The 15,164-nt window shown below is 27.7% G+C and overlaps 1 protein-coding gene and 1 long non-coding RNA gene across 3 annotated transcripts; both read right to left on the bottom strand.

Annotated features, from left to right (window-relative positions):
- Nucleotides 1–388: 388 nt before the first annotated feature.
- Nucleotides 389–9,993, bottom strand: LOC113369847 (SPRY domain-containing protein 7-like). The gene is made up of 5 exons (XM_026610446.1): nt 9,864–9,993; nt 9,618–9,788; nt 3,260–3,332; nt 556–782; nt 389–486 (listed from the first exon to the last, which is right to left on the bottom strand). Exons 1-5 carry the CDS (start codon nt 9,964–9,966, stop codon nt 389–391), a joined length of 672 nt encoding a protein of 223 aa, XP_026466231.1. The 5' UTR covers nt 9,967–9,993.
- Nucleotides 6,182–6,770, bottom strand: LOC113369851. Of its 2 annotated transcripts, XR_003366548.1 has the most exons (4): nt 6,716–6,770; nt 6,572–6,661; nt 6,391–6,501; nt 6,182–6,318 (listed from the first exon to the last, which is right to left on the bottom strand). It is a non-coding gene; the product is annotated as an uncharacterized LOC113369851 (long non-coding RNA). The 2 variants fall into 2 exon arrangements; XR_003366547.1 differs by lacking the exon at nt 6,716–6,770 and having other exon boundaries at nt 6,572–6,677.
- Nucleotides 9,994–15,164: the final 5,171 nt, after the last annotated feature.

Raw genomic sequence — 15,164 nt, 5'->3', positions numbered from 1 at the left:
TTATTATTATTTTTTATATTATTATTATTATTTTTTATATTTATTATTATTATTATTTATATTATTATAATATTGAATTAAATTAAAACATTTTTTATATTTATGAAATTTGGTGTTCACACATGTTTTATCACAGTAACTATTTCGCGGCTTGATACGAGTTGATTCGAATCAAGTAAAACTGATTCGAATCAAGTCGTTAAAGGCTTGATTCGAATGATTCGAATCACTTGATTCGACTTGGCCATCACTCTAGTAGTTACATTAAGTCAACATTTAGTATTACATAAGCACTTAATACAATTTTTAAAAATATAGCTCAAGAAAACTACTCTTAATCTCTGACAATATACAGTTGCAGTAAACAAAATCTTGATATTTTCACTTGTTATAATAAAGATTGCTCTATCATTATTTTAGAAAAACCGGGCGGCGGCGTGTGAGTGAAATCATCCAGTATTATGTCTAAAATAGCCCCTTCATCAACTGGAAAAGGAAAATAATCAACTTTTTCAGGAACATTAAATTTCAAAAAAATATTAAATCAATTATTACCATACAAGACGGGATACACAGTACCCCTGACGTTATTGACGGGTATTTCGAGATCCTTTCCATTTAAATAAAAGTTAAGTGCTATGTGATCATAAGACACCCCTAAAGTGTCTCCTTCAGTGGGAGTTCTACTGGCTACGTCGGACGAAATAAGGTCTCCAGGGTCCTTTGACCCCAATAAGGGACCTGAAGAGAGTGGATCAGGATTGGCCGAGTCCGTGGGTAGACTGGGAAAATGAAAACAAAATTATAAATACAGAATAAAATTGTGTTCCAAATATGTAGTATAGATTTAGGGGCCCATAACGTGCACAAGGAAATGTTGATGAAAAACCTAAATTTAGTATTGAGGCAAAAACTTGAACGGTGAAAACCTAATTAGCTATGAATGATTTACTAAAATCGCACCACATGGTTTCTCGCTGAAAACGCGCTTCTGGAGCGGTCCTTAAAAAATCGTCTTAACAGGGGTTTACTATATATCTATTTCTCAATTAGTGGCTATTGTTTGTTAGATTCTCATGAACTCTTATTAACAAAATGAATTTATAATCAGATATATTCCGCGGTTGTGACCTTAACAAGAGCGATTTGTACTCATGACATGCGCTGCGTCGATATTCTTGCGAAGTCACTTTCATTGAACTTTCCCCGGCATGAACTTTCTTCGGCAGTTAACACACGATTGCTGACATTTGAGATTATTATCCTAACATTTATACGCAAGAATTATCAGAAATATTAATTCGAATGAAATAAAGTACTTTGTAGTAAGGTAATTGTTAAGTTTTACTTGGGGTTTTAACTTCCATAAAGTAAAGTTTATGTTTTTGCCTGTCCGACTAACTGAATGTTTTCCCCACTTCCAGTGTATTCTGAATCGTGTGAGATTAAAATTGGTTAAAGAGAGTGCTTCAAAATTTGATCTTTCGTCGACAACTTCTCAAAAAAGACGTTTTAATTTTTTTTGAAAATTAAATTCACGTGTTATCTTACCAGACCCCTCCCTACACCATGTGATATTTCGAGTTTTTTATCAACCCGCCACCCCCTTAGAAAGAAATCAGAGGAAAATCGTGCTCACTAACTTTTTGCAATGATCGTCCAGGACGTTTCTTTGTAATTAAAAATTAATTTTTTTTTTGGGTTCCTTTAACACAGCGGTAAGGTTAATGGTTTGATAAATAAACATTCTAAAATATTATAGGCCTACAAAAAGTGGTGCTATTATAAAAAAAATGATTTACACAATTGAAAAAATGCAGAACCTATTTCAAAAAATCATATTTCTATGAAACTAAAACAGAAAATTGCAAAATCCCCTTTCAAAGTTTTTGTAAAAAAAATCCTGAACTGATTTAGAACTTTTAAAACTGTTCGAAAAGTAGTTGTATTATAAAAAAAAATTAACGTTTAGAATAATGAGTAGCTTGAAAAATTGGAAATAATATTGATTAGTTTTTGGTGAAAGCGAAACCTTATTTTCCGAAATAAAAAGTTGAAAATTTTAGATAAATCTTAATTCTTAATGTTTGAGTCTAATATTCATACGTATGGTAAATTTATGCAACTTTCCTTAAGGCAAAATGCTACTTACACCTAGTATATTTTATTTAAATAAAACTACACTAAGAAAGTACATTTAAATGCACCATTGTATGCAGCCTACATTTTTTAAACAAGTGTATTCGTTATCTTGTTGCTTTCTATACACATATTAAAAATCCATTAATGGACATTGTGTTGCAGATAACATTCATGAACAGATATAGTGTATATGTAGAAAATATAATACAAAAATTATTTAGACATAGACAAAAAACTAGAAGAATTCAAGCGTTATTCTACTTAAATTCTTAAAGGTATTAAGAAAAAAAAATAGAAGTTAAATGCTGGTTCAACACAGTTTGCATTCAGGAATGTCTGTTATTAAAAATATTGAAAGTTATAAATATATGATGGATATATAAAAAATCACGAATTTTCTCGGAAGTCAATTAAGCAATCGACAAGAAATTTAGTATCGATGTCATTCACATCTAATTACCAAGGAATGCGTCCTTGGCGTCGATAATCAACGTCAAAGTCAAACTTTCGTTTTTTCAATTAACATTCACGTATGAATAGCAAATAAGTTTATGCCAAATACATAATTTTTGGCCATCAATTTCATATCCGTATTTGTGGAACAGAATGTTATGAAATAATTGTAATTGGTAACAAGAACAACGTTGATTTTGAAGATCACCACATATCACCAAGGGGAAGTCCAAAAATCATTAAAAAATCGATCACGTGATTAATGGACGTCCCTTTATTGATTATTTTTATCATAAAAAGAAAAATAAATTGATGCTAGTTTTTGATTAAAAATAATAACAAAAATATTTGAAAAATATATAAACAAAATATATTAACATAAAGATATTTTTTTTAACTGATAGAAAAAATTACTAATACTATTATTCGATTTATTTATTATTTCTAAATAATTTATCATACGCAAAATTCATATTAATGTCAACAAAATCATCATCAACAAAGGTATTATAAAATCCTTTTACTAAATAATTACAACAGATACATATTTTTTTAAATAGATCTTTAGGTAATTAGATTGTCAAATTTATGAAAATCTGTATACTAATTCATGGATCTGCTGTATTTTTTGTCCAACAATTTAATCATTTAAAATAATAAATACCTGTGTATAACTACATTATCGTGCCGGACGGTACAATCTGAATTCAGGCACCAAGATTCCTTATCGTTTCCACCTAAAATCAAAACAGTACAAAAAGTTAAAATTAAAAATACTAAAAAACATTAAGATTACTTTCTATGATGACCTTTAAACAGACGCAACTTTTAAATAAACCGCGTAAAATTTAGTTATATCACGAAGAATAAAGAAATTTATTATTATTACTTCAATAGCGTGATATATGTTAATAACAAATAATTGATATTTTCGAGGTCAAATAATAGGAAAAAAAACTTATCACAATGAGAAGTTTCATATTTAGTAAGAAAAGAAACACGCATTTAACATCAGATAAATGTGGGCGTTTTGTACTCGATCGCGATAACAATCTTACATTTATCATATGAGAGGTCAATAAAAATATAATATAAACGTCTTGGTGATGAGAATTTTCACTTAATAATTATCTATGCAAATTCATAACGGTAATAAATTTTAATTGAGACGTGATAATATTAATTACTACTGAAAAAATCCTAAAATGTAATACTTATATACATATAATGCATCCATTACATAAAATGTAAGATACATTATAAAGTTGTTATTTTAGAAGGTTTATAGATCTTTTTTATTCATTATAACTTGATGAAGAATTTTGGATAAATTTTTAAATATCACAAAAAATAGAGATAATTAAATTTGTTGGCTGAATTGGGATCACTACATCAAAAATCATTAAATTTCAATATCGATATCAATTTATAATGAATTTGCATATAATAAATATAAATCCATGCAGTATTTCTACATGTAAAGATAATTTAATGATAAATGTGAAACTCTAATTTATAGGAATGATATAGGATTATTATTGCAATTTAGTAATTATTGTGATTGAATAATAGAGTTACAATAATTGATCATAAATCTTCGACTGCCATGACTAATATTGTGCAATTCAAAAGTATTTAAATGTCTGATAATGGGTTATTCACATGGAGTAAGAAAGTAATGATATAACTACCCTGTAAACAATTTTATATTGCCGTTAGGTTGCGGTTATATAAAAATGTTACCTAGTTATATAACGTCAACCTCACCGTCCCTAAGAAATTTTATTACCTGGAGATAACTATTTCCTACCCTGTTAGTTAACTTGTTATATAACATTGTTAGGTTGCGGTAACATACGGTAATGTACCTATGCGATATGAATCAGCACTTTTTGAAATGCTTATAATTTATGCGTAAATAATTAATTTTTCTCTAAAAAAAAAGATTTACTCATATTTCATTGTATTTATTATTTAAAATTAATATTTTACAATAAACAAAGTAGCAACAAATATTTTATACTAAATAGAACAGTAACAAATATTTCATAGTAAACAAAATAGCAACAAATATTTTATAACAAATAGCAACAAATAATTTGTACTAAACAAAACAGTAACAAATATTTTATAACAAATAAATAGCAACAAATATTTTGAACTAAACGAAACAGTAATAAGTATTTTATAACAAATAAATAACAGCAAATATTTGTTGCTATTGTTTATTATAAACTATTTTGTATTAAACAAAACAGTAACAAATATTTTATAACAAATAAATAGCAACAAATATTTTGAACTGTAGAAAACAGTAATATATTGCTGTTTTGTTTAGTTCAAAATATTTCTTGCTATTTGTTTGTTATAAAATATTTGTTACTGTTTTGTTTAGTACAAAATATTTGTTACTGTTGTGTTCAGTTCAAAATATTTGTTGCTATTTGTTTGTTATGAAATACTTATAAGTATTTTATAAGAAACAAATAGCAACAAATATTTTGAACTATATAAAACAGTATCAAGTATTTTATAACAAATAGCAACAAATATGTTGTACTAAACTACTAGCACTAACTATTTGTTCCTATTTGTTTGTTATAAGTATATAACAAATACTTATAAGTATTTTTAACAAATATATAACAAACAAACAAACAAATACTTATTAGTATTTTATAACAAACAAATAGCAACAAATATTTTGAACTGAACAAAACAGTAACAAATATTTTATAACAAACAATTAGCAACACATATTTTATACTAAACAGAACAGTAACAAATATTTTATAACAAACAAAAAGCAACAAATATTTTGAACTAAACAATACAGTAATAGGTATTTTATAACAAATAGCAACAAATATTTTGAACTAAACAATACAGTAATAAGTATTTTATAACAAACAAATAGCAACAAATATTTTATACTAAACAGAACAGTAACAAGTATTTTATAATAAACAAAATAGCAACAAATATTTTATACTAAAGAGAACAGTAACAAATATTTCATAAAAAGAATAACAACATTATAATAAAGAAAATAGCAACAAATATTTTATACTATATAGAACAGCAACAAATTTTATAAAGCAATAATAAACTTCATAACAAGACAGTAATAAAAAACAATATAATAAACAATACAGCAACAAATATTTTAGACGATACATAAAATTTATATCAATTACATTTATTTTTTGTTATTTACACAATGAAAAACAAAATAGTAACCTATTAAACAAAAAAATAACATAATAAACTAGAATATTTTAAATGTTAAAAATAACAATATTAAATATGTTATAATAAACAGTAACAAATATTTTTCGAAAACAATAACAAAAATATAGAATTCATATTCATTACAATTATTAATTTCATATTTTCAAATGAAACACAAATTGAATATAAAACTATTTTTAAATGATATTAATTAATAATAAAGGATGGAAATAAAAATATCTAGTTTTGGTCTAACTATTAACCTAGCTATCTCGACACACCAATATACAGAAACTTTATTACATAATTCCAAATTAGGATGACAATTTTCAAATACAATTATATTTTTTGCAAAGAAACAATACAACTATTAGAATTATAGTTGAGCATTATTAAGCTTTGATTTTTTCTTATCGAGATACTTCCAACATCTTCATTTTCAATATTCACAATTTGTCTTAATTCCATCGTAGCCCATATATACTATTCCACCTTAAAAACAAATGAGAAAGGTTAAAACAGAATTTATAATAGTAATTAGTTAACAAAAACTATGCCATATACCTTTCATTTATTCCTTGTTTTGCTGTTAAAACCCTCTTGATATTCTTTCATATTAATCACATATGTTATTCGAGGCAATTTAGGATTTAAACCGAGACGTAGAATCCAATCCTAAAAAGAAATTATTACAATAATAAAATATAAACCTCAAAAGCCATTAAAAATTTAAACAGTTATTTACCTTTAGTATCTTGTAGCATTGTCGAAAACTAAATTTTCATATCCAAATAATAAGCTCTAGTTTTTTTTTGAGACATCTCCAAACGCGGGCCTTATAAAAATAATTAGGCTTTAACACAGTAACCAACAAATAAATTATACTTACCCTTCATAATATTATATATCAAACAGCACTTCATAGAATTCATTTTGAGGTATTTCTTATACTCTTTCGATTTCAATGTAGCTGAACAAATTTCACATAAGCAAATATGTAAAGTTTACGCCATATGTATGCTATATATTTTTGCATTTTTATTTATACACTTAGCACTCAATATTACAAAATATTTAAAATAAAACAAGACAAAACAACCCAACAAAACATCCCCACATATGACAGAGTATAAAATCAAAATGGCGTACAGCGTACAGGCTACAGGGCGCAATGCACTCTGGGAAACCTGACTCCTGAGTCTGAGTCCCTCTGCCGAAAAAGGAAGACAACCGTTAAACGTTTAAAACGTTTAATCAAATTCAAAAATTTTAATATACTTTTTTGTTATTTTTGTTTGATATTTATAATTTCACGTGTAAATAATATTAGCATTTATTTGAGTTTTCGATTAATTTTATATTTTTCGCTTAATATTCCATAATAAAGTCCTCCGTAACACCTGTAAATTTTTATTTTGATATTACTTATAAATATATATCTTTTCTTCCGTATTATTGTTGTTATTAATACAAAATTATAATGTTTCAGAAATCACTTAATATTTATATGATCGTAAGTTTTATAAGTAGTATCAAAATAAAAATTTACAGGTGTTACGGAGGACTTTATTATAGAATATTAAACGAAAAATATAAAATTAATCGAAAACTCAAATAAATGTTAATATTATTTACACGTGAAATTATAAATATCAAAGAAAAATAATAAAAAAATATTATATCTGAATTGAGAATTGAATCCCGGAGCAAAAATTAGAATTCCACGACGATAACCACTCGGCCAATCTGCTGTTAATAACGAATAGCTTGCAAGGTATGCAATACGCGCGCTGCTAAAATGCAAACTTTAATTAATTTTTATATTTAAACCGCTTTTCACAGGCCTCTAATATTTTACCACGGTCAGTTTGGGCATCAAATCTAGCATTGTGCCAAGTTTCATCAAAATCCGAGACAGGCAATGCGTGGATTCTCCTTATAAGTTTTTAAATTTTTTGAAAAAAATAGTTTGTTTTAAGTAAGTAATTGAAGAAGTTAAAATTCTATTTTTTGGAAAACTTAGAAAATTTTTTTATTTAAAACTTTGAAATTTTTACTATAACGTCCCGTAGTAAGTTATAGTAGTCGCAAAAAAATCGAGAATGAAAATTTTGTCGACGTTTCGGGAACAACATTCGATTCGTATTGATAAGGAGGCGTGCTGATGCAGCCGTTCCGAAGATACGGGGCAAAAAGTGCCCAGGTAACTCAGTTTTTAAGAGAACGAAGCGTCCGAATTTAATAATTCAAGAACCATTCTATGGGTTCCGTAACATCGTTTGTTTGTTTAACAGCAACGCGGCGCTTACGCGCTTCGATATTTCATCTCATAAAAAACATTTTTCTTCTAAAGTTTTTTTTTCAAAAAATTCAATTTTTTTCTAAAATGTAAAATTGTTTAAAAAATCTAATTTTTTCAAAGTTGAAAAAAAAATTTTTTTTGAAAAAAAAATAATTTTTGGTACGGGAAGTTCCAGTAATTTGCCTTAACGCACGATGCCATACACCACTAGTTAAATCAATCTAATCGGTTGATATAAAAAATATATATATCCGGAATTTAAAAATTAGATAAATCGATTTTTCATTAAAATATAAAGTTGTGGAAAATATTTTCTAACAAAACATTGCACATTTATAACATTAGGTAACAAATGTATATAACTTTGTAACTCCCGATATACATTGCGCTTACATTACACTTAGTTAACATTTGTTATATAACTTTGTAATTTCAAAATACATTGCGCGTACATTACATTTAGTTAACATTTGTTATATAACTTTGTAACTTCAAAATACATTGCGGGTACATTACATTTAGTTAACACTTGTTATATAACTTTGTAACATAAAAAGTTATATTGCGGCAACAAGTAGTGTTTACTGGGTATGATATCACACAAATTTAGAACAATAATTAAGGGCAAAATAGCTTTTTAAATCAAGTAGATTGTATGTAACTTTACCATGCTATATTTAACAACAAACTTATTTGCGATAAATTTTTTTATTGTATATTTGAACAGCAATCAGAACAATATAGTCCTATGGGCTGTTGTAATAAATATCAATATTAGAAGAAAGTGATTTTTAGTAGTGGCTAGGCTATCTCTATTTGAAATATTTTATGATTAGAACTTCTTTAATACATATGATTCTTAATTTGATGCAATGAACGCTAAGAAAGGGCTTGGAAACATATTTCCATAAAATAGATGTATCATCTTTACCATCTGTTCCAGTATGATACTGTAATTCATATTTAATAATAATAATACTTGTACGAGTAGATAATATAAGTATATATCACTCATATCTATGTTAGCATCATATTTCTATTTGCAGTTTAAACTGAATTGAAATTTGAATGTCTTAAACAATCACACACACATTTTAATAAATAATAATAGCCTATCTCTATTTGAAATATATTATGTTTAAGATTTCTTTAATACAGATGATTCTTAATTTGATGCAGAATTGGCAAGAAAAGGCTTGGAAACATATTTTGATTAAATCGATTTAAGATGTTTACCATCTCCTCCAATATGATGCTGTAATTCATATTTAATAGAAGTAATACTTTTACGAGTAGATAATATAAGTATATATCAGTATAAAGCTCACATCTATGCATCATATTCCTATTTAAAGTTTTGGAATTGAAATTTGAATATCTTAAACAGCCACGACACGATTTATTTAGAATCAATATAGGTGCTATTCAAAAATATATTATTAACAACCTGTTGCTTGTGCCACATTTCTGATAAAAATACTTTTCTAACCTTGTGAATGATTCAAATCAGCTTGTCTTGTAGCAACTCCAACTGACCAAGAACCAGCTTGTTGTAATTTTACTTCAAAATAAGATTTTGATTGCACTAAAGGTGCACTAGCTAAAGCAGCCCCTGAGCCACAAACTCTACGGCCACCTTTCACAATAACCACTTCGTGACCTTTGAAATAAATTCGAAAATTAATTGATAGTATTATAAAATATTTGTTTACTATTTGTTTATTATTTTACATACCCATATGTGATGTGTCCAGTCGCACTGGATTTTCCCTGACTCGCATGGGGACATTGTTTGAATAACCTAAAGTATCTAAACATCCTTTTAGACAACAAAACATGCTAAATTTCAGTAAATTTATCCACAATCAATTTAAATAATGTCCAAAACTAAACGAAAAGTATTTTATAACCTAACCACTTTTGACAGTAACACTTATCACAACAGTTGCACAATTATATATCAATTTGTTATAAATAAATAAGAATAATTAATTTTATTTAGGAATGAACAAAACACTTATAAAATATTACAAATTTAAAATAAAAATAAAAATCATTTAATTTGGCAAAGAACATATTTGATGTTTACCATTTTTTCTGTATGTTTGCGAACCTGCTTCGTGACATTTGGCACAACGTCAATTGTATTCGCGGGAATTTTGAAATTATTAAAGATTGAAACATGATTTTTATATTCATGCAATAATCAAAAAATTTATACAATGTAAAAAGTTAGCTATCATATAATTTATAAAATATCATTCTTATTTTGTTATTTCTTATATTACAACATATGTATTTTAATTTCTTCTTACAGAAGGATAAGAAAATCACGAGCAGGAGAAAGTATTTTATACTAACTATATAATTTTTAAATTTTTGTACAAATAGATTTCAGTTCTGAGAACAATGTCATAACAAAATTCTTCACTTTCACTTATAAACCAATACAAAATGTAAACGCCTTAAATTTCCAGTTATAACAGCCTAAAATTAAAACTTCATTATGTATTGAATTGGTAATTCAAAAATTAAAGTTAAAATGTAATTTTAATGTTTCTCTGTTTTTTTTTTAATTTTAATTTAGTTCTTATAATGCGACAAACAAGTGTTTTTTCAGTAACAAGTATTTATAAGTAAAAATGAGAAAATTATTTAAAAAAATTAGTTGTTTAATGATAGCCATGCTTGATAATTAAATATTTTTATATTTATTGAATGCGGTGTTTAGTATCTTTATTCTCTTGGATTTACCTGTTTATAAACGATGATGGATATAGCATTTAATTAGTATTCAAATCGTAATTTGTTCTTTTTTTAAAGTATTTTATAGTACGCGTTTACAATAGAATAATATCTATTTACATTAAAGCAAGATCAGAGCAATATCGCAATAAGAATACAAATGAAGCCTAGAGCATAATTGCATTTATTAACTAAAGGACTTTATATTTTTACCAGAAGATCCGAATTGCTATTTTTTTAGTTTTTGGCACAACACCTAAGTTTAAATTTAATTTGGAAAGTTGACTACTATGTTTATATCAAATTTAAAATTTTTGGATATCAGCAAAATAATTAAGCTATATATAATTTTTAAGTATAGAGTTTTTGATGCAGTTATTTTTTTGGCCTTAGGACAAAATGCCACAACACCTAAGATTAAATTTAATTTGCAGAGGCATCAGAAAGATTGGAGTCCCAAAAGTTGATAAATGTTCACATCAAATTTTAAATTTTTGAATGGCAGCAAAATGTAGAAACTTTTAAGTATAGAGTGATACAGTTATTTTTCTTATTTTGTTATTTTCGAGCAAATGGCACTCTCATTTTCGTGAAATTCACGAAGAACAAATATTACGCTAGTTTAGGTTGTGGCTCGTTAAAAGAGAAAATATATTCTTTGCATTATATGTACTTTGTAGGCGCGGCTTTCTTAGGAATATTTTGCACGTACATCCATCACAAAATTCCTCCATCGATTTGTATATTTATCATTTTACGACTCTTTTCATTTTCATTGTTAATCTGAATTCATTGCTAAAAAAGCATAACATAACAAACTCATATTAACAAAAATTAATAAAGAAGTGATACACTATCTTGAGATTAATGTAAAAATGCATCTAATGGAAAAAAGACAATGATTCCTTAAAACATGTAAGTAGCATGTAAGTAAAATAACCACGAGTAAAAGTTATAGAATTCCGCGATTTCCAAAGAAGAAAAATTGTTTTCAATTGTTATTTCTATTAAAGAAATGTTTAAATATTACAAAAATAACAAATATCGTCATTTATCATATTTCCTTGACACCCATTACAATAGCGCGCAGGAAAAACAGAATTCGATGATTTCACGAGTAGATGCAATATAATGGTTATTGTTACTTGAGTAGTAAATATCTTATTCAAATAACAGATTTATGAAGTCGTTTTCCTTTGCGACTATTCGACAATAGATTCTATTCATTATTATCGAACAATACTGTAAGTTCAATGTGCTCCTAAAATTATTTGAAAATACCTGTCTCGTTTTCAATATCTTCCTAACAAAACGAACTAGAAAGCGAAACTGAAACGAGATCTCATTTGAATGGAGCATAATAATTATTCTTAGGTCTTACGTGAGTTTTGTTTAGAGTTCCTCTTTTCTATTTCTATGAAAATAATTTTTACTATTTATGTATGTATATACAAAAATATACTCGATATTCGATTCAAAAAACGTTACAGGTAAAAGATACAAAGCTTTAGATCTTTAAATGAAATTTGCGCACACCGTATTTGCTGATAATTTTTTAGCATTCATCAAACGTACAATCCAATAAACTAGATGGAGGTCATGAGCGAATTAAACATTATCTTGTAAAACAAGTAAAGTATAAATAAAAATATACTTCCAAATAATACTTCAAATAATTGTACAAAAAATGTAATGCAAGAACATTATTTATTTTATTTTTATGTCTCATAGAAAAGCAACAAAAAAAATAAATCAATATAAAAATTATTTACAAAATGGCAAAGATTATACAATTTTAAAATGCTGCCAATAAAACATCGAAACATATTTTATTGCTATATTGTTAACCATACAAACGAATATTTTGACTAATCCAATAGTTTACTTATTGCTATTATAACCACCATTTATTTTCAAAAATTCAAAATTTATTTGATATACTGACCTACATTCAACTACGCGCTTGAGCATAAATTAAAATATTTACATTTGTAAACAATTACCGACGATTAAAAAATAAATCAATAAATAGAGCTATTACAATATAATCAGTGCTATCGAAAACAATTTTTTTAAATTGCATTCCTAAAGAAAACGTCATAGTGCGCTCTTCACCATTATAATGGAATTATTTCTTATCCAGTCATTTAAGCTTAAATTAGGTAAGAATCTCAGAATTCGAGATACCCAGCTGTAAGTCTGTAAATACTTTAAAATAGCACCATAAATGTTGTCTCAAAACCTACATATGGTACGTACACCCTACCTTTTAGGGTGCTATTTTAGGGTATTTACAGACTTACAGCTGGGTATCTCGAATTCCGAGGTGAACTTACTATAATGACTGGACTATATCAAATAATCCATTCTAATTGCATAGTACATGCTAATTAGTGACTGTTTTGTTATACATTTTTAATAATTTTTAATGGATTTTTATTCCTACACATTAGTGTGTATTGGCGCTATATTTTAGACAAAGGTCAAACTATCACCAAACAAAGTGCCCAGGTCAAATATTTTATCATATCATTCAATGCAGGTGTCAAAAATTTTATAATCAATGCTTGCTCTACATATTAACTGTCCTCAACGAGCTTCACAAATCATCTATGAATATTTAGAAGTAAAACTTCTGATCCTAGGTCAAATATTTTGTGACTGTAGATATCTGAGATTTTATAATCATGACTGGCTCTACATATTAACTGTACTTAACAAACTTTTACAAATAATCTGTAAATATTTAGAAGTAAAACTCCTGATCCTTCTGGTTATCTCTACTATACTAAATACCGGCACATTATTTAGTATCAGCTGCATAAAACAAATGCGTCAGACAAATGTCGTCACCCCAGGTCATCTTTATATATCACTTTTCATTGTCTTACTCATAAATAATTAAAATTCAGAGATCGAACTTGGCACGTATTTTCTTGAACTAATTCATACCTGTACTGAATAGAAGCAAGGTGACGAGCTTCACAAATAATCAGAAGTAAAATTTCTTATCTTGAAGACTATCTTGGAGTTATAACGGTCATCCTGAAAGAAGAAGAGAAAATGGTACTAATTAAGAAGAAAATATATAGATAAACAAGTATAAATGGGAAAGTATAATTAAGAGAAACAATCGTAACATTCTAGATCCTCCCCCCATGAAGTAATGCCTGATGACGGTTGCCGTAGGAATAAGGAGCAAAAGAAAAGGGGAGGTTTTAGTCGGTATTATACCCCTTGGGTATTGAGCCCAACATGCCCAGGCCAAAGTCCGATTTAGAGAAAGAATCGTAGTATTCTAGATCCTCCCCCCATAAAGTGATGCCTAATGACAGTTCCCGTGGGGATATGGAGCAAAGGAAAAGCGGTGGTCTTAGTCAGTATTATACCCCGGTGGTCTTAGTCAGTATTATACCCCCACATACCCAGGCCAAAGCCTGATATTCGTTAAACTGTTTCCTTTGCTTTATAAAGAAAAAACTGTAGGTCATCTGTATACATCATTTCTCAGTGTATTACTCATAAATAATTAGAATTCATCAATCAAATTCATCACGTATCTTTTACCTGCATGATCTAATTCGTACCTGTATCGAATGGAAGAGCAAGGCGATGGTCGGCGCTTGGCATGCACGAGAGGGTTGTAAAACAATGATCTAACACGTACGACCCGTCCTAGATCCGACAAGGACTAACTATTAGATCCGACACAATCATGTCACATTTCATACAATGGTCAAGTGACCAACTCCTCCTCTTATCCTCGTTTGCATGTCGTAGGTATTGCATGGTTATTGGATTTTTATGCCGTTATGCTATGTGATTTTCTTTGAGGAGGATAATTTGCATACGAGATCTTGGTGAGTTGTTAAGCGGATTTTGTACGAGAAAGACCCAAATGTAGCCCTGTTATAACTTCAGCTGGTAATTCGATTTTCAACATGGTATGAGTTAGGAAATGCAATACCGGTATACCGGTATACCGAATTACCGGTAAACCGCCCGATTTTTTGGCGGTATTTTTACCGGTATTTATTCCAAAAATACCGGTATTTTCGATATTTTTACATAAGCGATATTTGACACATAAAACCCCAAAAGTTCGAATTTCTCGGAACAAATTTATCTTTAAATTCCATAATCGTATAAACAGCTATATCTTCAAGTGATTCTATAAGATAAACAAATGTCAAATATTATCTCAACTCGTCATTAAATTGAATATTTATTGCTTTCCAAAGGGCTTCATATCGTGTTACAATAAATAGAATTGGACTGACAGATAATGATG

The sequence above is a fragment of the Ctenocephalides felis genome, unplaced genomic scaffold (assembly GCF_003426905.1).
Source record: "Ctenocephalides felis isolate EL2017-DRISC unplaced genomic scaffold, ASM342690v1 CF-g0.4_SCAFFOLD_01492, whole genome shotgun sequence".
Taxonomy (NCBI): Eukaryota; Metazoa; Arthropoda; class Insecta; order Siphonaptera; family Pulicidae; genus Ctenocephalides; species Ctenocephalides felis.
This window is presented reverse-complemented; position numbering and strand designations above follow the sequence as displayed.

Excerpts from the sequence above, each read along its gene's own strand:
- LOC113369847 (XM_026610446.1), bottom strand. The coding sequence starts at position 9,966 with ATGTTTTGTTGTCTAAAAGGATGTTTAGATACTTTAGGTTATTCAAAC. Across the intron at positions 9,789-9,863 it reads ACTGGACACATCACATATGG|GTCACGAAGTGGTTATTGTG; the intron begins GTATGTAAAATA and ends TTTATTTCAAAG. Across the intron at positions 487-555 it reads TGTGTATCCCGTCTTGTATG|TTGATGAAGGGGCTATTTTA; the intron begins GTAATAATTGAT and ends TTCCTTTTCCAG.